This window comes from Gadus morhua, chromosome 8 (assembly GCF_902167405.1).
Source record: "Gadus morhua chromosome 8, gadMor3.0, whole genome shotgun sequence".
Lineage (NCBI taxonomy): Eukaryota > Metazoa > Chordata > Actinopteri > Gadiformes > Gadidae > Gadus > Gadus morhua.
The window spans coordinates 18,592,167-18,616,801 of record NC_044055.1 but is presented as its reverse complement, the minus strand read 5'-3'; the positions used below and the strand labels follow the sequence as shown (position 1 = coordinate 18,616,801).

Here is a 24,635-nt window from a genome sequence, read left to right as displayed (position 1 = left end):
TGATTTCGCTTGCTAGTTCAACATGCAGTTGACCCAATGAGAACTGTTCCAAGGTTTGTTCATTTGTCAAAAGTTATTTTCATTATTTAAAATTATTTTTATTGTAGGAAGGGGGAAAGAAAAAGACAACTCCAATTGAACAAATATCTAAACATAATGATTCAAAGTGTACACCAGGCGTATCTTAACTAGTTTGTTAACTTATATCTGCGCATATGGCTGTTTTCTTGGCAGTACAAAAGCACCTGCCATGACTCAGCCGGGATCTGGTCTTCATTTCTACTTATTGCTTTTGAAATGTAATTTGTAGGCCGACTTGTACCTTCAACAACACAATAACCTGATTATTGTGCGCAGAATTCTAGCTTTGCAAAATTGTCTTGGCCACATAATGCAAAGGGCAAGTCCTCCTTTGTGGACCCAGGCATCACAGATATGAGGAAATATATTCATACTGGGGTTCAATATCAATATTAAAGTTTACTCAGCCTAAGGGCGAGGGGTCTAAGTCCAAAGAAATACAGGTAGAAATACAGAACGGAGAACAGTGGCTACAGGAGTTCATGTAAACAGTGCATCTCCACGACACCAGCAACCGGGCTTTCAGATGGAAATGATTTCTGAATGGTTTATAAAGACCGGTTATAAAGCCATGTGTCAACTGAAAATCGTCCTTCTAACTAAATGTGTAATTTATGAGTCGGGCTAGAGAAGTGGTCGGAGCAAGAAGAGGATTAACTCAATTTGAGACTTGAAACTGCAGGTTTGGTTTCGCCTCGACCGGGTCATCAAACAAACTCCACGTTGGAATTAACCTCCCGTGTGTATGGGTGGCCTATGATTTATGTGGTCGGATGCACTGCAACAGCTGACTCGATTACACATCAGCTCTCTAGCCCCTCACAGAGCACACAGGCTAGGATTAGCGGGGCTGTTTTATTGGACGGTAGCAGTTTTAAGAGTTGTTATATTTAACAGAAATTATATATGCTCTGTTGACTAGCAACAGTGCTAATATTTACTTTTTGTCTGTCTGGCAAATTACTATTCGACGTGAGTGAGTGTGTGTGTGTATGTGTGTCCAGCTCAATGTAAACATACAAAAAACCGTCCCTGACAGGAACCGAGTCGGGAGAGAGGGAGGGAACTGAAAATACAGTGAGAAAAGAGAGAGAGAGCGAGAGAGAGCGAGAGAGAGAGAGAGAGAGAGAGAGAGAGAGAGAGAGAGAGAGAGAGAGAGAGAGAGAGAGAGAGAGAGAGAGCAAAGAGAGAGAGAGAGAGAGCAAAGAGAGAGAGAGAGAGAGAGAGAAAGACAACCCTTTATGACAAATGTACTTATTGTAAGTCGCTTTGGACAAAAGCGTCTGCTAAATGCCCTAAGTGTAAATGAAAGGAGCGAGGCAGGGACAGAGGTTAGAGGAGTCGCAGACCTGCCCTTAGTTTAGCAGGAATGTAAGCTTGGCTCGAGGGAGCGCGGCCGCCACACTACAAGTGCACACGCTGCACATGCACACGCAGCACGTGCACACCAACGCTTATGCTCGCACACTTTGCCTCCTTTTTTCAGACTTCTTAAAAATGAAGGTGTGTGTGTGTGTGTGTGTGTGTGTGTGTGTGTGTCTATATGTGTGTGTGTGTGTGTGTGTGTGTGTGTGTGTGTGTGTGTGTGTGTGTGTGTGTGTGTGTGTGAGGCGGGGCGGTGTGCGCAGGGGGTTAAACTGGCAGCTAGACAACGTCTAGCCTGCACATGTGTGTGATGGTGTTTGTTCAGACTCTTATCAGCGGTGCTTTCTCTCCTGCCTCTCTATGGGCCGCAGGGCCGCGGTGCCATAAACAGGCCCGCTGGCCTGCTACTGGCGGGTTCACCCAGGGTCAGGCTGACGTGATGCTAGCCCCTGAACTCTCGCCAACAATGTGTGTGTCTGTGCGCGTGTGTGTGTGTGTGTGTGTATGCGCATAAGTGTTTGTGTGTGTGGACTGTGTGTGCTTTTGAGTATTTGTGTTGGGAGTTCATGGGCATGTATGTGTGTGTGGGTGTGTGTGTGTGCGTGTGTTTGTGTGTGTGTGTGTGTGTGTGTGTGTGTTTACTCATGTGTGTCCAACAAAAATGAGCACAAGTGTGTTGGAGTGTGTGTTTTTGTGAGACAGGCTGTAATGTGAACCATCCTGTCTAGGGAGGGTGTGGTGTGGAGGAAATGAGGCGAGAAGCAGGGCGAGTGGGACAGTGAAAGGGAGCGAGAGAGAGAGAGAGAGAGAGAGAGAGAGAGAGAGAGAGAGAGAGAGAGAGAGAGAGAGAGAGAGAGAGAGAGAGTGAGAGAGAGAGAGAGAGAGAGAGAGAGAGAGAGAGAGAGAGGACAGAGAAGAGAGAGAGAGAGGGCTTTGAGAGATTCTAGCCGGGGATACTCTAACGACCGTGGTGGCGGTGGGGTCTATGTTTTGCAGCGGTGTTGCTCAGGAAGCGATTGCTCATTGAAACATTTTGCACAAACAAAGATAGTGTATAGTGTTGAGACGTGCTTATGCAAAATGAGAGCACGGCTTCCATCATTTGACTGCGTCCAAGTTAGCCATTTGTAGGCATGGCTCCAGAGCTGACCTGAGAGCACGGAGTGCGGCCAGCTATTATCCCTATCCAAATATTTACTGCGCAGCAGCATAGCTAAGCTATCTGCTCTTGAACCACCAGACACACAGAACAACTGCCAATAAGGCCAAATGCAAGGCCGTTTCCCAGCCACACACACTCACACCAATCACCCACACACCAATCACACACACCCATACCCAAACATGTGCACGGATGCATGCCATGCATGAACACACACACAGACACCAACACAGGTGCACAAACACACCTCCAAATACAAACACATGATGTACACATAAGAAACAGATTCACTCTCTCACACACACACACACACACCACACACACACACACACACACACACACACACACACACACACACACACACACACACACACACACACACACACACACACACACACACACACACAAACACACCCAAACACACTAGTTTCCACATTGGTGCACTCACTCGACCAACTAACTATTCAACCATTAATGAACGCTTGAACGTGTTCACACATTGACATGCGCGCACACACATAGAATTGTACTTCTATTAATATCATGGCCGGGCTGACAACCTAATTCTGAGTCTGATTGACTATGTTGCCCAGGGGATACACACCCCATCTGGTTACTCGACCAACGAATAACACGACACATAGACCTGTGTGTGTGCCTTACAGTGTGTGTATCTTGTGCTGCGCTAGAAAGCAGGTCAGGGTGGTGAAACGACATGGTTTGGGTGTGACCTGCTCTTCCATGCGTTGGCGACCATGTGAGACCTGTTCTAATTATACACTTGTCAAAGAAGAAGGTCGATCCTGTCTCTTGAGCAGAAAGTGTGTGCACATACGTGTATGTCGGTTTTTGTGTCAGCGCGCACGCGCATGTGTGTGTGTGTGTGTTAACATGTGTCTGTGGATGCGTGTGTGTGCGTGTGTGTCAGTGTGTTGAGCTTGCTTTGCTGCAACTAAACTAACTGGCAAAAGAAAGAAAGTCGGTAGGCCATCTTTGTCCTATTTCACACTCAAATGCAGTGTGAGAGAGAGAGAGAGAGAGAGAGAGAGAGAGAGAGAGAGAGAGAGAGAGAGAGAGAGAGAGAGAGAGAGAGAAGTAGGACAAGCAGTTGACTGAGGATATGTATGTGTGAGTATGTGTGTGTGTGTGTATGCATGTGTGTGTGTGAGATTGTGTCTCTATGGCAGGAAACCAATGTGTTACATGAACTCATCTCTTGCACATCTCAAAACACACAGACACACACACATACACACACCCACATCCCCAAAGTCACACACACACACACACACACACACACACACACACACACACACACACACACACACACACACACACACACACACACACACACACACACACACACACACACACACACACACACCCCCACACACACACACACCCCACACATCCCCTGATGTGTGAACACGCAGTTTGGGGGCTGACATTAGCACTGATCACATCTGATTTTCTCCCTTGGATCTCGAGCCGACCCCATCCTCCTCCTCCTCCTCCTCCTCCTCCTCCTCCTCCTCCTCCACCAACACCCTCCTCGTCTTCTGCCTCGTCCAACGCTAGAGAGGCCCACTCTGTTTCGCATTATGGGTGGAAAAACTAACGGGATTACAAAAAATAGAAATCAAAGAATCAGCATGAGAGGCCAAACTGCTAAAGCAGGCCTCGTCCCGGGGAGCGCAGGCCTCGTCCCGGGGAGCGCAGGCCTCGGCCCGGGGAGCGCAGGCCTGCCATGTTACTCACTCCTTCCTCACGGCTAACCTTTCCCTCACCGCAGCACCGGCGCATTGTGGAATATCTGCTGCCACGTTCGCATATACAAGCCTCTTTGAGATTCTTCTGGACACACACAAACACACACACACAAACACACACACACACTTTTCCCCCCAGCCGGCCACAGATAACACTGTTCTGCTTAGTCTGTTGTGTCAACATGTGGTGGACCACTCCGCTCTATTAGGTCATTGTGCTGGACTTCAGCCTCCACCAGGGGCTGAAGTCCAGGCAAAACACAAAATAGAGCATGTTTGATCACTTCTGCTTTTCGTTTATGCACACTGCGTATGTGTGTGCGTTGTGCGTGAGTCATGTTTGTGAATGTGTGTATTAGTTATAAAAACAAACACAATATTCGACCACGGCTGGTTTCTTGTTTGTGTGCATGTTTAGAATGTGGTGTGTGTGTGTGTGTGTGTGTGTGTGAGTGTGTGTGCGTGCCACATGTGTGTATCTGCACCATCCTGAGTCGATTGCGGGGTTGAAGCATTTTCCTCATTGTGTGGCACTGATTACCGGGCTTTAAGTTCAATGGAAACTGAACACGGTATGGAAAACCTCCTTAACGCACACAGACATACAACCACTTGGGCACAGACACATAGATATTCGTGCAAGAATGCATACAAACACTCTCCCACACAAACACACACACACGCACGCACGCACGCACGCGCACACGCACGCGCACACACACACACACACACACACACACACACACACACACACACACACACACACACACACACACACACACCACACATGCACACATTGTGAGGAAACTTGGAAAGAGTTCAGTGTGGGCCAGACAATGTTCTTCTGTCCACATCTGGCTCCGGCGTGCGTGCACGGACCGTGCAGCACACGCTTGTTCCCTGGCCTCATGCTAACCCTGCCGTGTATGTAACGCTGCAACCCCACTCCCCAGACACATGCAAATGCATGCATGTCCATTTACATGGGCCTATACCTTTCTGTTTGTGTGTGTGTGTGTGTCTGCATGTCTGCGTGCTGTGTGTGTGTGTGGCTGTGCATATATTTGAATAAGCCGGTGGAAGGACATGGAAACTCTGGCTCAAGGTCCGCCTATCTCAAGAGATCTTGTGTGGCAACAGATACACTGATTGTGAAGGAGAGAGAGAAAGTGTGAGTAAGAGATAGAGAACGAGCGAGAGAGAGAGGGAGAGAGAGAGAGAGAGAGAGAGAGCATTTGCCTTCTTGCAGGCATTTAAAAATAGATGGAAAATTACTGCATTCAGTACCCCTAGTATGCCTCTTGGTTTAAAAACACACAGAGACAGACATGCACACACACACAGACACAAACCTTCCCCTCTCGCTGCCCCACAGCCTCCGCACAGGAAGTGGTTGTACAAAGGGAGAGCAACACAACAAGCCTCACTCCTAGCACTTAGCACCCTAACCCACCGGGTGTGATCGTTGAATAGTCCCCACCATCCGAGCTACCTAGGTATGTCTCAGCTCCACACACACACACACACACACACACACACACACACACACACACACACACACACACACACACACACACACACACACACACACACACACACACACACACACACACACACACACACATAAACCTTTGTATTTTTGAAAAGGGCCATGAGCCTGAAAACATTTCGCTGTATTTGAGCCTTGAGAAACAATTATGCATTTACCGCAGTGTTTTCAGTAGCACTAATGTATTTCCATTCGGATCATCCTGGAAATCTCCAGAGCACCGGTCTGACTTTCCGAGACCATCCCCCCTCCCGCCCCACCCTCCACTCCTCGACATCCCCGGAAGTGCAAGTTTCTTTTGGTCTAGTGTTTGTATCACCTGACCAGAAGTAGGCGGAGCCTGCAAGCGCACATGCTGTAGCCAGATGGTTAATTTTCCTTTCCTAAAGCGAAAGCCATCTCGGGTGAAAAAAAAAGCATTGAGCATGCTGCTTTCAACACACTATAATATATTATAGTTTGTGTGCCTCCCCCTTTCCATCCTGCCTTTCAACCCCCCCCTGGATGCTACCGGCCCTACATCTGGGTTTTTATCATCAGTCTGTGGGGATCTTTATGTTTTTAGATGTTCAATGTGTAGCGTACCTTGAGAGAGTCAAAGCAGGCGATGACTCGGCCGTTCTCCACCTGACAGCTCTTGGCGGGGTGGGCGAACTTGCACTCCTGGTCGGTGCGCGAGCAGGTGCCCCTCTGGAACTCTCTGCAGACCTCCAGAGTCAGCCATTTTGTGTCGCGCATATGTGCTATGTTCATCGCCATGGCAGCGGGTCGGGATTCCGAAAAAAGTATTCCAAAAAACTTGAATCGAGGGTTTAGCAGAATAGAAAAGCTATGAAGTGCACCTCGAGTTAGCCAGATGTCGTTTCGTTTACGCAAACTCTCACCGTTAAAGCATACAGAGGAGAGGAAAGACTGACTTCCTATTGACTGGGGAACACCACAGCCGAAAATACCTTTTTGTTGCAAGTTATAATTAAGCCAATGTTTACTCTACGTTAGTAGGTCATTTTCTTGGCCAGACAGCCGGGGAAGAGAAAGGGAAAAAATAAATCCAGCAGACAGTTTTTCCTGACAACCAAGGGGCTTCTCTCTCCTTGACGTGTCTTCAGAGCCCTGGCAGACAGGGGCGCAGGCCAGACCGAGGTCCTGTCCCAGCGGGGTTCGTCCAGGATCTCTGTGCGGGGGTTCAGTGTCTCGGGGGCCCGCAAAAGACCCACTCGTGGTGGTGGTGGTGGTGGTGGTGGTGGTGGTGGGGGCCTGGTGGACCGAAGGCAAGGCGGGTAGAGAGGCCTGGGTGAGCCCGGCGTGTGGTGGGACGGTGGGTGGGTGCTGGTGGCTGGGCAGTAGCAGCAGCAGTAGTTGAGTAAGACTTTTGGTAGGTGGGGGGAGTGATGATGGACTGTGGGGGGGGGTGTGTCTGGGCGTAGACCGAGCGGGCAGCAGGCGATGGCGGCACTGGGGGTGTGTGGTGGTTAGCTGGTTACCTCGTGCCCGCGTTGCCGTGGCAGCAAGCGAGCGAAGGCAAGGCAAGGGGTTGGGGTGGGTGGGTGGCGGGGCGGGGCAGGCTTAGCTTCGGCTGTAGAAGCAGGTCAAAGCTGCAGCAGACGTCAGGGAAGGCACTTCCTCTGTAAGGGGAAGAGAGAGAGAGAGAGAGAGAGAGAGAGCGGGTGAGTAAAACAAAAAGAATGACCGGCGAGATTTCCCTTGAAAGGGTCGGTTTTCCCCTCTTGGGCATGGACCCCTCCTCGCGGGCTGCCCGACACAACCCTCCCCTCTGGCCTAGAGCGCGCTACGGCCTCTGAGTCACGCTCGGCCTCCGCCGAGCCATGGAGCTGTGGGAACGAATGATATGAAAAAATGCCAGCAATGCGGCGGTGTCTGCTAAAACAAATAAAACGTTCACCCGCCCCGCGCGCTCTAAGTACACAGGACGCACACGGGCTCATCGCGCCATGCCACACACAAACACACTCCCTCTCGCAGCCAGTGGAGCACAAAGCCGCCATTCAATGGGTTTCCACCACTGCCTCTGGTCTGAAGCGCAAGGAATCAAATCAATCCCCGCGACAACCCCCCCCCCCCCCCCACACACACACACACACACACACACCAGCCCCTCCCACCCATCGGATCACTTACAGTTGAGTAAGGTGAGGCAAACTTTTTTTTGCGAAGGAAATAGAGGAAGAGAGTGAAAGTGAGAGAGAGAGAGAGAGAGAGAGAGAGACAGGGGGGGAAAGTGGCGGCAGGGCAGGGACAGCATGGGGAAGGTTAGTCACTTCCCTTCTTATGAAGCGGCGTGTGCGTTTCGCAGGAACCAATGGGAGCAGGCAGAGCTGAAGCAACATTCTGGGCTGTGCGCCAGGTGAGTGCAAGAGGGGAGGAGCCAAGGGGAGGTTGACCTCCCTGCAACCAGGGAGAGGCAGGGGAGAGGGGGGAGGGAGAGCGAGAGACAGCGGAGAGACACGCGGCATGGGAGGGAGGGAGGGAGACAGGACATGGAATGTGCGAGAGAGAGGGCGAGAGACAGGGAATGAGAGAGGAGAGCTAGTGACGGGAGGAGAGAGGGAGAGACAGGGAGAAAGAGAGGGGACAAGCGAGATAGTGAAAGGGGGAGAGAGAGAGAGAGAGAGAGAGAGCGAAAGAGAGAGAGAGAGAGAGAGAGAGAGAGGGAGGGAGGGAATTTGAGAAGGAGAGGGAATGAGCGAGATACAGCTCATGACAACGAAGAGAGAGGGAATAGAGAAGTGAAAGAGTCATGGAAGGAGCGAGAGTGTAAGAGAGTGATGTGAGAGAGGGATGGAAAGGAAAAGCCAAACTCTACTCCGATTCCATGGCAATTTAAAAATAAGAACGAAAATATACGAAGCGTTCCTAAAGACAGACGGTAATAAGTTACGATGACACATTCTGCCTCGCAAAAAAACAACCTCTCACAACAAATCACAGATTACACTTTCAATTAAGAAAATATCAAAACCACGGCAGGAGTGATAACGTCAACGGTGATATCAAATTCATTATTTTAGCTCTCACACAACACAAATTCCCTCTATCCAAACTCGTCAACAAGATCACATGTTTGGCCGAGATATTCCCCGTCCCCTGGACGTCTCTGAACTTTCTAGCCACTGTGCCAACGATCCTATCCTATTTTTGGTTGACGCCATTGAACAGGGCCTGCCATATGAACTCCAACGACTGGGACCCCCCGCCCCTGGAGGGGCCCCCCGGTTCGCTCTTATCACAAGGGCCAGAGCGGCGCTACACGCCCTATTTCAAGAGAAAATAACGAGAGAAAGAGCCTTCCCCTGTCCAAACTGCGTGGGCTCCCAGGCAGGGCACTACCGCTGCTAAGCTAGCGCTACACTAAGCTATCGCTATTCGACCGCAACAAAACGACAGCGCTGCATTCCATAAACTCCGGCCATGTTCATGATGACCCAGCACTATGGATGCATGTTCACACACACACACACACACACACACACACACACACACACACACACACACACACACACACACACACACACACACAAACACACACACACACATACACACACACACCGACCCCCACACACACACACACACACACACACACACACACACACACACACACACACACACACACACACACACACACACACACACACACACACACACACACACAGACAGGAAGGGTGGGGGGTTACACAGCGAGAGAGAGAGGGACAGGAAGGGTGGGGGTTTACAGAGAGAGAGAGAAGGAGGTATCGACCGGGCGTCACCTTGGATAACCCCTGCCTCAGCAGAAGCAAGGAAAAGGCTGCTATACACAATAGACATAATAACCTAGTTACACAGTCCCCTGCCCCCCCGACATGCATAACGCCGTGAATCATTTTGTTCTCATGCGTACAGAAAACATGAAGGCACTTTGTTATTGTCTTCATTTATTTTTGTCTTAATTATTACAGGTCTAAACCCTGTAACTCAGTACCTTGACCATTATTCCAAGTATGACTCCAATACATGAAGAACTGTAGGTTATATATCATCATATATATATCATTATTTGTACCATATTTAGAAAGCGTTGGTTGTAAAGTAAGTTTGTTACAGATGAACACACTGCCTTAATGGAGGTAAAACAAACCATTCACTCTCAAGGTTAAAAGGCTTGGTGGAACTTTAGCTTCAAGACCAAAGCAACCGGGACAGCTGGAGAGACACTAACCAATTGGTCATTGAATCCACCAACATGGTCTATAGGTCACCCCAACAGACAGCAGCGGAGAGAGCGGGATGACTTGGGTGAATGTTGGAGAGCGTGCTCCGTCCACTCTGACTGACGGTCCATCGACACAGGTTCTGTCCAGGGCCGGGCGGGCAGACAGTTGCTTATTGACGGAGATACGGGGTGGCCAGGAGCCTCCTTCCCTATCAATTTCTCCATCTCAAAATGGCCCTGCGTGCCGGAGAGCCCTCCCCTTTATCCAATTCCGCTTCCTTAGTCTATTTGGGATGCGCCCCGACCGGACCGCCGTGCTTTATTTCATTTCATACATCAGGCGGACGGGAAACCACCGGGAGGACCGACAGATGGGTTGATTCACTGTGATTGATTTGGGGGAAGGCGGCGTGCTGCACTGCACTGTTGACACGTGGATGCGCAAATGAAATCACCGGGTTCTGCAAACGCTCTGGTTCTATTTTGTTCTTCTGTCCTCTCCGGGCTGTCCCTTCATCTCCCTGTGCCCTGGATCTGACTGTCTGCCGGGTTTGTCCCCGCCTTGCATATCTCTCCCCTCCCTCTTCCAGTATCCTCAACTGCACTCCCTCCCTCGCCAGTCGCTCCAAGGTCTCGCAAGTTGGTGCAAGGTGAACAATAGCACCGGGAGGATGGAAAGAGAGAGAGAGAGAGAGAGAGAGAGAGAGAGAGAGAGAGAGAGAGAGAGAGAGAGAGAGAGAGAGAGAGAGAGAGAGAGAGAGAGAGAGAAGGAGAGAGAGACAAGGTGAGAAGAATGTAGAAGAGAAGATATAGGAAGAGAAACAGGAGAGGGTTTGAAGTAGAGACCATGAAAGTGAGGCATTGACAGAGACAAGACATTGAGAGAGAGGTAAGCCGAGAAGATGGTGTCTCGTCTTCTCTTTTGACCACTAAGGTCATGTGAACAGGGAACACAGCGAGGAGCATCACAGCGGCGCCATCATGAGCTCAGATGGGCCACGTGGCTCAGGAGTACAGCCCCGCAAATCTGGCCGCCCGACAAGCACAAACGAATGCCCGACATGAGCAAGCAACGACTGGATGACTTCCGTCCTTTTTAATGGGGGGAAGGGAGTAATGAGTCACCTGGCCGATCTCTATTGGCCAGGTCGATGGCGACGCTGGGACAAACACTGTCAGAGTGCAGCGCTCACCTCTGCCCAAAAGTGCCGCCTGCGCACAAAATGTGCACGTTATGGATGTTGTTCAGATTTGATGAGGTATCCTTGGGCACACAAAGTGGTGGTGGCTCTGGCTGTGGTGCCAGTGTTGTGTTGGGAACGCGGGCCTAACCTGATGGAAGGTTACAGCGATGTGGAGGCTAGTTGTTACGGTGGGGTGGTGTAGGAGTTGTCAAGTCTGACTAATTGCAAAAAGCTGTGTCAGGAAAACCAGAAAGAGGGTGTGGTGCTCACCCTGGAGATAAGGCTGCCTGAGAAACGACTTTGTTTTGGCCCGGCAAAGCATTTCACGGGGATGTTACAGGAGGCACTGCGGAGCAACCTCCCGCTGTAAAAGCTGTGAAAATATCAATAGACGCATTGTGATTCTGCACACATTTACTTTTTTACTTTTTCCATTTAAAACGGGGTTGAGGAAAAACATCTGTCGCAATCACTGTACAATGAATACTCTTACAAACTATACCTGGACTAAGATTTGTATTTCCAGATGAATAGACTGTGGGTGAGAGCCCTCTGCTTGCCCCTCCCCTCACCCAAGGAAAAGAAACAGCCGAAGCATATTGACTGCGAGGTGGGGCCAGAGTGACAATGAGCTGAGAAAGGTCAGGGGGTTTGCGGGCATATAGAGCGAAATGCAACACCGCATATCACACTCCCGGCACTGTCCTCTCTGACCCTCATCTATAGACATACATGCTTGCGCAAATGACACAAATGCAAACCCACACACACACGCACACACAAGCACACACGCATATACCGTTACACACACACACACACATACACACACGTTGATACTGTACCAACCAGTACCAACAGACGGTACTGTGCCTTCTGGACAAAAGCGTTTCCGACTGCTGCCCATTGAGGCCTGAGGAGTGAACCGCAATGCCCATGCCGAGCAGAAGGGACCTGGATGCAAAGCAAACAGCTGGATCACTATAATAATAATCTGAATATCATTGATTTAGATAGCGCTTTTCTAAAACTCAAAGATTCTCACTCCCGCAATGGGCAAGAAGGTCTGTGGTCTGCTATACATGCTTATTATTTGAGGTTTTTTTAATAGGTGAGGCTCACATACACTAGAAGTCACAGCAGAGTGATCAGAGAAATTAATAAGAAATTAATATCTGCAGTCACAGTCAAGTGGGTCTCTCACCTTCGTCATCATCACCATCTCTATAATTATCCATTGCACCCCTGTCATAATTATTCCAAATGACCCATTACCTGTCTCTAGTGATTAGTTTAAACGGATTGGTGGGTCAGTGGATTGGCCAACGTTTCAACGGGAAAGAGACAGTTTGTTGCTTATGTGCGCAACACAAACAATGCCTATTGATTCCAGCAATGGAGAGAATCTCGGAAGACAATGACATCTCTTGTGCAGATTGCAGAAGCGCTCACATACACATGCACACACACACACACACACACACACACACACACACACACACACACACACACACACACAGAAAGACAAGCCTGCGCATACACACAAAACACCATGTGTCTTGACGTATACTTAGCCTTTGTTAAATTAGTGTGTGCAAGAGCACATATGCCGTTCTGTGAGTGACTGTGTGCGTTGGTACTTGTGGATGTGTCTTGTGTCTACCAAGATAATGGGATCCTTTGCATCTTTGTCTCTGCACCCATGTGTTTCTGTGTGTGTGTTTGAAAGTGTGTTTTGTGTGTTATGTGTGTGTGTGTGTGTATGGGCAAGACCTAACAGACAAGCCCTATGGTTTAATGAGAGGGTCATTGGCTCACAGTGTTATTGGAAACTCAAGAGACCTTAGTTAGCATGTTAGCTTGCATTGCGCCATAGAGCATGTGCTTTGCTTCAAAGCAGCGACTTCACCACACATTTTCAGCTTTATCTTTTCTTTCAGGTGGCAATTAAGTCTTACTGGCTTGTACAGCCACTATAGAGTGACCTTCATAAAAATCGTATATGCTTCGATTATTCTATGCATAGCGCCGCAGAGAATGTAATACCTCCACATGCTCCCAGGCCTGATATAGGAGTACATATAGTGCTGCAAGTCATGTAAATGGACTATGAACATTGTGGATACATACTGTTCGGATATTAGGGTTAAATAAGCAAACTGATGTTTGCTTATTTAAAATGTGATGTTCGTTGGGGGTGGATAGACAGACCAAGAATCCCAATCATAGTTTCCTCTCCCTTGTCCCTTGACAATGTGTCTATTCGCTCAGCCTCTCAGTTTCTGATTTGGCACAATATTAGTACAACGGCCACACATATAATGCCCTATGTCAGCTAGTGTGATGCTGATGAACCAAAGAGGGGTAAATATGCTGGTGTGGCCAAGTGGCGACAGACCTGCGAAGGCTGAGAGTGCCTCTGTCATGAGGAAGCTCGCCGTTAGCGAGACGGTACTGCGCATAATAACACACTGTCTCTGAGGCAGATCGCAGATACTGCACTTCTTAAACTCACACAGATATGTAATGCTGTAATGCAGTACTCCGGCACCAAGGCACGTGAGAACACACACACACGCACACTCGCAGGCAGACACACACACACACACACACACACACACATTCCTTTGAGGAATGCTGTCTGCACACGTTTCCACCACATTATTACGATCTGAAACGCAGCATGACATCGATGTTAACATTGCAATCCGTCGTAGGTCTTCCCCTATGTGTGCCTGTATCTGTATGTGTGTGTGTGTGTGTGTGTGTGTGTGTGTGTGTGTGTGTGTGTGTGTGTGTGTGTGTGTGTGTGTTTATGCAGTTGCTTTCGCCAGTCCCACCAGGTCACAAGCTAAATGACAAAACAACTTTCCCCATCATTGCCCGCAACCACAGACACAACACCACATCGTAGCCCAGGGGAGATGAGGAATAGGAGGAAGAAGAGAAAAGGGGGCACAGAGATACAAGGAGAGGAAGCCCTGGCTGTAAAGGACCTAACTCGGATGGCAGTGTATCTGTGTTCACACTTGAAGCAGTAGCTTCCTCTACAGCCAAGTAGCTCCAGCTGTTATGCAGATGGCTAAGTGGGGCTAAATACTCCCAACTCCCAAGTTCCCCCCCCAAAAAATGAAATCAAATTACATTTAAAGTATGCATAAAACCCTTCTGCCCCATGTATTTAAATCTACGCACTGGGCAGTTGAAACTAATTATACAGCTTGATCTCTGTGCAACCTCTCCTGGACCAATCCTAAAACAGAGGACGACGCAGGGTTAAACGTAACCACTTTTGAAAATGCCTTTTCGTAAACAACTGCTCAAATAAATGTACTCACGTTTAGTCCGGTTAAAACTTTAAACTTTCCGCACAGTGGAAAATCTTCCATTTCTCAGCGCCCTCCACGTTTCTTTCTCGTTCTCCCCCGTTTTTTTTCTTTTTTGGTTAGACTTTCCTCCTATCTGCGAGTTACTCCCACTTTATGACACACACATGCAAACACTAACACGCGCGCACATACACTCCTACAGACACACAGAGCCACCCGCTCTCTCTCACTCTCTTTCCCTCACTCACACACACACACGTCCTCCTCCCGCGACCCGGAATGGTTGGCAAGTTTGTACTGTACTGAAATACGGTGCTCACCATAAAAGGCAGTGGCAGCTTCACATGTCAGACAAAATTTACATGCAAGGGGGCGGGAGTTCACCTCACATGGCACAAGCGCTAGAGAGACCCACTGGCTGACACATTTACAGAGCCGTCTAAAAAAAAATAACACAAGGCGATGGGAAACTTCATTTGAATGGGGAGAAGAATGTAAGGAAATACCTAAAAGGTTGAGTATTCGGTGGAGGAGAATTTGTGCTAAAATGTTTGCCAGCAAGATAATTCTCAACGTGTCCGATGTTGAGTCAGGCCGGGGGAATGGAAGCTGACGATCTATTGATCCACTTCAGTGCTTCCTGGAACAATCATGGCCCTACTCAAACACCCACGCACACACACGTTCACACACACACACACACACACCACACACACAAAGATCCCAGATTTAGTCCAACCATCCAAGGCAAACGGCAAACGTAAGTATTTGCGGAGGAAACGACAAACCGATAGGGAGACCAAAGTCCACGCCGACTCACACACGAACGTTTAGCAAGTCCAAGACTTAAAAGAGACAACATCTAACTTAAGATCAAACGGGGAAGTAACTCCCAGTCATGAGAAACACCATAAAACTGCCAGCGAATTCAATACCATAACGGCGATTGTATAGTCTACCGCTATAAACAGTGTTCATGTCATCTTCCCCATTTTGCTTCCACCAAGAACATGTGTGTGTGTGTGTGTGTGTGTGTGTGTGTGTGTGTGTGTGTGTGTGTGTGTGTGTGTGTGCACGCGCATGAATGACTGAGTGTGTGAGCCTCATTCAAAAGACAAGCCATAACAAACAGATGCTAACCCGGTGGCCCTCATTCAGAGCACACAGACGCTAAAGCAAACAAACCCCCCTCCCCATCGCCTCCAACACATAGCCACATACTTCAGAAAGTAAAGACTGCAGCACACACAGGGGGAAAGTTCTAGACGAAACAATGGCGAAAAACTCAGGAAAGAGCGTGATAGAGAGGAAGCGAGAGTGAAACAGAGGGAGAGATGGATCGAGAGAGGGAAGGAGAGAGAGGCAGGAGCGTACAAATGGAGCCCTTACCTCTTACATCGCTCTTCACTTTGAACGTGTGCTTCCGCTTGTCGATAGACTGCCTCAGTGCGTACGTGTGTGCGTACGTACGTACGTACTTACGTACTTGTGTGTGCGTGTGTGAGTGTGTGTTTGGGTGTGTGTGTATGTGTGTGTTCAGACAGGCCGCGACAGCAGACCCCAAGGCACCAGCTGGACCATTCTCTGGCGGGTGGACAGAGCGCAGTGAGACAGAGCGACTGGCAGCAGTGGCAGCGGAGAAGAGAGAGAGAGGCGAGCGAGCAAGCGAGTGAATCAGCTGCAGCCGCGAAAAAACACACAAGTGACGGAGCTGAGCGGTACCGAGCACGCCGGGGTGTGTGTGTGTGTGTGAGAGAGGAGCAGCAGGGCGCTTGGCTGTCTGCATGAATCTGTGTGCGTGGGTGTGCGGGTGTGTGTGTGTGTGTGTGTGTGTCCGAATGTGTGTGTGTGAGATGCAGCGCTGCGCCGCGTGCGCCAGTGTGTCTCCCCTCCCCTGCTCCTCGAGGTGGCTGGTCGGAGGGTTGGGGCGGGGGGGGGGGTGGCTGTTTGAGCGGTGCGGTATCGTGCCGAAGCTGCTGGAGCACTCAAAGAGAGAGGAGAGGAGCTGGGCTGTGTTTCTCCGGACGCCCCCAGCCTCTGGATCGTTCGTCTGCTGCCCGAGGAGAGTGCTGCTTGCTCGGCGGCAGTAGCAACAGCTGTGGAAGAGGAGGAGGAGGAGGAGGAGGAGGAGGAGGAGGAGGTGGTGGGAGGAGGGAGCTCTGACTGCACTGGGCATACAGATCCTGCAGTCTTCCACCCCCCCTCCCACCCCTCTCCACCCACCTGCGCCACACACACACACACACACACACACACACACACACACACACACACACACACACACACATGCATATGCGTGCGTGTCCTCCTTCCTCTTCCACCTCCCCTCCTCTCTAAGCGTAAGCCACACCCCCACTAAAACAACACCAGGAAGTGTTCGCTCAGTTACTGCTACATTCGCCTTGCATTGGCAACATTGATAGGAAAGGATAGAGGTATCAAAGGATACAAGAGGAAAGCTATGCAGCAGCAAACCAACCTCAAAAGAAGGATCTAAAAGATGATCATATTAATTAATAATGACAATAACGGGCTGCGATGCAGAAGACTCAGGGTGGGGAATAGATGGGGAGGATGATGACAGAAGAGGAGAGAGAGATGAAGTTGAGGCGAAAGAAAAAAGGGCGGAGGTTGCATACCAAACATTACAGTGTTGGAAGGAATGGAACTTTAGGGAGTGAAGCAGCAAGGCGATGCGTTATGAAAATATTTACATGAACTGTGTGACAGATTAGACCTGGCTTCTCTCCTTCCCTCTAATTCAGTTCTCTGCTTTTTCGACGTGGCAGTCCTCCACGAAAGCCAACAAAACAGACAAAAAATAGAAGCTCAACAATCTATACGCAAACTCCTACACAGACTGCATCCTTTTAGAATGAACTCAATACAACAGCCTTAACGTGGGCTGACTGAATCCTGCTAATTGTCTGTGCTACAATACAAAGGAAAAGCCTATAAAATACCTCCAATGCTCGCTCTCCATGCATTCAGAGAAGAGCCAGGTAGGGCTGAAGAAGCCCTCAGAATTGCTTGGTTTTACATCTGATGTGGCCATTTCCGGTATCCACGGCAATAAGGCACTTAAACATCCCCCAGAATCTCCTTGGTGCTGCAAGATGGCTCCGACCGGAAACTCCCGCTGCTGAACCCCATTTAGCTTAACAGTTTTTTGCTGATTCTGTCTGCTGTTCTAGTTTCAGTATGACCTCCAGGTTATTTCAGTGGTAAATATGAACTGAATACAGAAAGTTTGCCCTAGATTTGCTCTGTCCACAAGCGCTAATGCTTATGCCTGATGTTAGAGAAAGGCCCTGGGTGCTACTTCTTCAACAAACGTCCAACATCATCCTGTCCTCGCTGTGCTATACTGCGTTATTATCTTTCTTATGGCTTTTTCTCTCTGCCTGCTACTCTGTCTGTCTGTTGACCTGTCCCTGTCTTCTTCCCTCTCTATTCCCTTTCCTCTCTTGCTCCTCTTGGCCCAGTGTGGAGAGCTTGGCAGCCTCTGAAACAGAGCTGGTGATAATTCATCTCTAATTTACATAGCATGCCCTTAAACCCTGGGTGACAATCTGCGGCTGAATCCCAGGCAGGAGAGCACCTATTCCCCTAGCCTGTGTTAGGTTTCAAAGTCACTGCGAGACACGGGATTCACACAATTAAAGCCGTTAGCTTAAGACGCCACAGAAAAGAGGGATTACTCTATTCACCGGTAATACTTTCCAGAATAAGCTACAAGCGTATAATAACACACTGCCGAGCAGACGTTGACAATGGCCAGCTAAAGTGAAACAGTTAAATCAATTATTCCTAACAGTAGCAGCAAGACACTCTTGACCACAAAATGGAGTTTATTTTGACTCACGATGGGGAATAGAATGATGCTATTCTGGCACCGCGGAGCCCACATTAGCAACGCCCCTGACGATTTGGACTTAGAGTGAAACTCAACACACTGATGTGGAAATTCCCATTTCTCTCTGTTGCGACTTGATGCCAGTATGTTCTTTTTCTTCCTTTCCCTTATTACCCCCCTCTCTTTTCGTACCCATGTATATATTCAGTTCATTTTGCTTTCTCTACATTTAAATTTTTGGTCATTTACCACCAAATTCCCATGGAGGGACCACAACCTCTGTCAGGAACAATGCACCAATAATTTACTGGCCCAGTAAGCACCATAAATGTATTGGGGAAGTGTTGCGGTTCCCACATGGGTTGTTCATTCATACCACTGGTGTTATCAGCTGCCACCCAATAAAACCTCAGAACAAAGGGTCACTTGTTTCATATTGAAAAATGCTTTTTACTTTTTACTCCACTTCTACCTCTGTGCTGACCCTTTCCAGGAATAAGTGGATACCAAGATGGGCGTATGGGTGAATAATGAATGACTGAATGGAAATTATTTTTACTCAAAGAAGAGGAAGTAGCCTTTTTAAGAGAGACAGAAGTCCCTGCAAGGCTTAAACCTCAGCTACAGGCTCCAGCTGCTCCTCATCTGGGTATAATCCTTTTTTTTATGCAATGGTTAGCAGGGGTTTCTTAATAGAAGTGTGCACCGGGGTTTAGTGTAGAGCAGAAAGGAACTTGGGTGTTGTGGTTTTAAAAACTGTTACTTGGTGTGTGACGAGCTAATTGTGTTTTCGAAACCTGTGGGCGGGCGCGCAGATAAACGTTGACTGTTGGAGAACAGGAAGTGTGCGTGATGTGTGTGGAACTGAGTGTATGAGTGTGTGTGTGTGTGTGTGTGTGTGTGTGTGTGTGTGTGTGTGTGCGTACACAGGCATGTGTGTGAGCGTGTAAGTACATCGACCCCACTGCTCACAACCTCTCTCCGAGAGAGCACAGCTCGGTTAAGGGGGAATCGAAAAATATGTCTTGCGTCCTTATCTGCCCTAAACCTACTTCCACAGAACAAAAATATATCCAGACGCTGCCAACCCCTCTGACTGTGTCTTTTCCATCCATAAATTCCTTCTCATCTTCCTTATTCTTCTTCTTCCCCCTAGGCCCACTATCCCTCCCTCCGTCGTGGTATTTTCGCAGTTCCTTCCTGGCCTTAGCTCAACACTATGGCCTCAGCGCTCTGCTATTTCCCGGCCTTCCGTGAACCACGCTGGCTGACTGACGTGAACTCTCACTCTGCCGAGGAAATGTCCCCTCCTTTCTTTCTTTTTTTTCAGGCAAGAGCCCCGACAGCCATCACACCTATCACGAAAGGGCCACGAACGCACATTACTTTCCCATTACGGGCAATCCCAGTGGCCAGAGGACGGGAGTGGCTGCTCGCAGCAGCCCCAGTGGGAAAGCCATGTATAGTAGTTTCGAGGCGCTGCATAAAAAGAGCTGCGTTCAACGTCAGCTTTTACAAGCTGATTTGTGTTGGAGAAGAAATTATTTTAAAAAAAGGAAGGAACTGACAGTGACGTGACTCTAATGTCGACTTCAATGTCACGCCATTCTTAACACTCTCGACAAACATATTTTATATATATATATATATACATATGTATAGCAGTGTGGTGCGTCCTTGCGACATTCAGTATTGTGTTCCCACCTCAGCGTTTCTACTTTGACGCAGAGGAGGAAAACAGGTGTGACTGTGGTTGTCCGCTTTGAAATACGGCAACAGCCCAGTGTGTTGCTCCCATCTGACAACACCGTGTGCAATCAGCGTTCAAGCTCCTCGCTTATCTTCAGCATAATGAGGGAAACAAACGGAAACACCCCGCGCTAGTTCTTTCACTTCAGTTTTTCTTTATCACGCACCGTGCCCTTGTATAGCCTGCAAATGTGCAAGCCACAACCACCCCGTTTATCTCTCTCAGAACACGCGCCAAGCCCAAGTTTGCAGCTGCACTAAAATGTAGCCCGTTTCACACTTTTCAATTTGAAACTTGCTCATAATTAAATAGAAATGCTTACATTTCACAATTGAAAACAAACAGTAACAAGGTGTAACTTAATAATGCTGTACAAATGTAAATGTATATAATATTGAAATATAATATTATTTATTTATTTATCAATATAATATATCTATATCTACATTAAAAAATAAAGTGTTTAGCATTACTGAGTTACTGCTTGTGACTGTTCGTATACACACACACACACACACACACACACACACACACACACACACACACACACACACATGTATATATATATGTATATACATATATACAGTACATATATATATATAAATATAGATATCAAAACATTTTAATACAGATGATCACCAACCTTGCTCGCATTGATCATTTCAAAGTTGCCTATTAAAAGAGTCAGGCTTTGCAGCAGCTTCCTACCTGTGTGTCTCTCTAGCGTTGACGCGCCTCTGGAACTGACAACGCTACTCCGAGGCTGGGGGTGCCACCGCGGTGCACTGTGGGTCTGATGGGGATCTTCATGAACGAGGCTTCCTGAACATCGCTTGTCTCTTGACTCATAACGACGCTGCCTGTTTGACCGCGGCCATGTCACAACTGCAGTCAGGTTGTCAGCAAACCATCGCTGCGCAACAGGTCACCATGACAACCACTCTTTATCTCATTTGCATCTCCTGCTTGCATTAACTCCCAATGTCCAATATGGTAACCCCCCCTTATTGTGCCCACCCCTTTCTGTGGCTCTCTGTATTTTCTTCTCAAGCTTCTTCTTTCTGTATATTCTCCAAAAAATGTGTGCGTGTGTGTGTGTGTGTGTGTGTGTGTGTGTATGTGTGAATTACATGCAGATGTAGATTTGCATTCATTTGAGGCTAAATGAGGGTTAAAAAAAAAAGAGGAAGTGACATCTGACCGGCATGCAACCTCCCAGATAAGCCGTAGAAGCAGCTTGCTCAAACAGGAAGTGGGCCATGGCAACACCGGCTGTTTCATAGTGGCAAGAAGTAAGGGGAACAGTTAGGCCCTCTCGCCCTTACACCCCTATGTCCACTATGTCAGGCACTGGGTCATGGCACGGTGGGCTCCCACTGACCTTGCTGAACCTTTCCGTTGAGGTCGATGTGGGCAGGGGCAGGTGACCTCGTCCACCTCGTCCGCCAACGCCTCCTCGGTCTTCTCCGGGACCACGTCCATCAATCTGTCAGGGGGAGGTTGAGCCAGGGCTCCAGGGAACGCCGTCAGCCTCAGCAGTGCTCAGCACCTGTCTGTGCTATATGCTCTGCCACGCCGTCCACTCACACCGCTCAGCAAAGTGAAAGGGGAAAGGAGGCAGAAAGAGGCAGTTGGTTGTGGTCAGAAGCAAAGACTAACGCAATGTATTCACTAACGCAATGTATTCACTAACTAAAGAGAACTGAATACAAACTCACACATGTATTTCCTAAGTCAATGGATTCCTCGTGCATTAAAACCTTTACAGTGCTTTGGACGAGGGCTGGGTAATAATTCGATATCATTGATTCACGACTTTGAATGGTATTGTATCGTAATGAAAAAAAAAATAGCGACTAGTTATATAGTCTAAATTCATGATGAGATCAATATATGAGGTTCAAAAAAGTCAAGAGAGCAATGGAAACCAGACCCCCAATTAGACCATTTTGAATGATATTTTGAATGAATAAGCGCATTGTGATGTTTGACCGATATTGTGTAAAAATTCCCCATGAATGTTATTTTCCATTTTGACCGGCCCTTCTTTGGACTCATTAACGTTACAGAAAAAGGAATAAACCCTATTTCTGTCCCACTGAGTCTACCTCACTCAGGCTTTGTATGGGGGAGGTTTTTATGCCATTGGTGGCGCTGAGTGTCAGCCAGCCCTTTTCCTATACTGGGAGGCTGTCGTGGCCGCAAGGCTGCCGGGGCTCAGAGACATGAATATCAATGAAAGTAGGCTTGATTTAGCCTCCGCCCCTGCTCCACTGTCCACTATCAGCCCTGGGACTGCTGAGACTTCTTCCCTTTTTAGGGCTCCCTGGACGCTGCGGTCTGGAAGTGGCACTGCCGCATTCCTTCCTGCTGCTACTCTGAGGAACTGCAAGCAATGCTGTGGTGAGGCAGAGAGGGCCAGTGAGGAGAGAGAGGGTGAGGCAGACAGACAGAGAGACAAGAGGGAGGAGGATGAACATGTAGGTTGAATAAGAGGAAGGATGACACAGAGACAACCATAAGCGTTGGTGGTGGCTAATGAATTGTATTTTCCGAAATGGATGTTTCTTTAGAGCAAAGTCTCGTTTGTCAAAATAGGCGAAGTTCATGAAGCTATGTGCTGCTTTTCTGTCGGACAGCAGAGCGATAACGGTTTCATATGTAGATAGGTATGAAGGGCATCATAATACGCTATTCAGACCACGCACTCTGCTGTCACAACATCCTGTCTAAATATCACAGCATCAATTAGCTTTGGATAAGACGTCGGGCATATGTTTACACTAGCCCCCCAAACCAGGCCTTGACACAATATTGAGTACAGTTAAATAAGCCTGCAGCGTAACAAGAACCTGCTTGCCAGATTTTTCTTGTCTTGAAATGACTGTCTGTGATGGAATCAGTGACTGGAAGTGAATTCAAGACAAGACATGATTTTTTTTATGATTCCCTAGTCTCACATCTCAGATTTTAGAATTCTAAAATGGATTAAATAAAAAAAACAATGTGACAGGAAAAAGGGTGTAACTTGGCCCCTTCAGTTTTTGGTTACCAGCCCAAGCTCTCAACCATCCAAGATCTGCCACAACGTAGCCAGACCAGTAGTTACTTGTCCCTGATTAATTACTCACCAATTACATTTCTGATTGACCTCTTCCAATTTTATTATAAAATACAACCAAAAAATTATATAAAAAAGTATATTACAATTAATATCATGACTTAAAATGGATTTAAATAACATCTCTACTCAAAGGTTAAGTAAGATTCACTCAATATGGTGCTTGTCCTTATATTTGACCTACATTGGGCATGCTAGCAAGAACCAGTCCAATACCGTGATAACCCTGTGCCTGTTTATGAAGCATTTCAGCAAAGGTGTTGAAAATTGGGCATTAGATGCAGACTAATAGTCATCGCTTCCCACTAGATATGTGAATGTAAGACAGAGATGATGATTACAGATTACAGTTATCAGGAGTGATAGCCGTGGTATGAAAGGATTGTTCATTGTTAAAAGAAACAAGATGCATGCATGCCAAAGTCTGACTTAATTAGGGTTAAATGCCACTGGCCAATCAACCATTATAAGGACAAGAAGACACTGTAACTGCATTAATTTCTTTGAAAATGAATTGTACATTTTGCGTAAAAATGCTGTCAATGCTAAGGATTAAAACAGAAAGTATGGAATCCGACTTTTAAAACCAAGATAATATTGCTACAATATCAAAACTATGACTGTTGAATGACTGGGATTAAGTAAATAATAAATAATTAAAAATAAATAGTATTCTGCTAGCCAAGCTCTAAATTGATTTTTTTTTTTACAGCAATACCCTTCTTTTAGTAACCTAGCAACTAAATTGAACATTTCAACAAATGTAAAATCAGATAATTTTTTTTTACAAAAAATAGCTAGCGAGGTCATGCACAAGAAATAATTGTATTTTAGGTCAATCTGGCAAGGTCCTGTGCCATAAATAACAGACTGATTCCCTGGCCAGATTCCCCTTGATTGGAAGATGATCGAGAGGTAGAGATGAAGGTCCAAACGAGAGCAACGTTCAAGAGAGAATGAAAGACAGAAGACTAGATAGGAAAAAGAAGAAGATGAAGGAGAAGGCGATAGGCTGTGATTACCGAGTCATGATGGAGGCTGGGAGAGAATGTGGCTTTGGAGAACTTTGTCATTAAAGTTCAGCTGCTGGAAAACCTTACAGGTTGTTATTTGAGATGCTCCATAAGAAAGCAATTATAGTAGGATAGTGTGAAGTAATAATCAAATCTTGACCACATTGTGTTGAAGAAAACTCAGACTTCCCCCCCCCACAAAGTTATTCTTTTGATGGATGTTTTTGCATGGTCAGAAAAAAAAGGCTA

General features: G+C 47.6%; 1 protein-coding gene across 19 annotated transcripts in view; it reads right to left on the bottom strand.

Moving 5' to 3' along the window:
* Positions 1–21,655, bottom strand: part of mbnl1 (muscleblind-like splicing regulator 1) — a 49,560-nt gene extending 27,905 nt beyond the window's left edge. For 3 of the 19 annotated variants that reach the window (XR_003977660.1, XR_003977662.1, XR_003977661.1), the window contains exons 1-2: positions 14,656–15,096; positions 6,512–7,551 (exon numbers count right to left, since the gene is read on the bottom strand). Coding sequence is in view for 14 of the 19 variants with exons in the window: in XM_030363750.1 (XP_030219610.1) it covers positions 6,512–6,685 (174 nt within the window). In the remaining 5 variants the exon portion in view is untranslated. Of the gene's footprint in view, positions 1–6,511; positions 7,552–8,065; positions 8,371–11,590; positions 11,694–14,655; positions 15,105–16,035; positions 16,559–20,895; positions 21,210–21,633 lie in introns of those variants that run through there. The other 16 variants (XR_003977663.1, XR_003977659.1, XM_030363750.1 and 13 more) reach the window with 16 other exon arrangements.
* Positions 21,656–24,635: the final 2,980 nt, after the last annotated feature.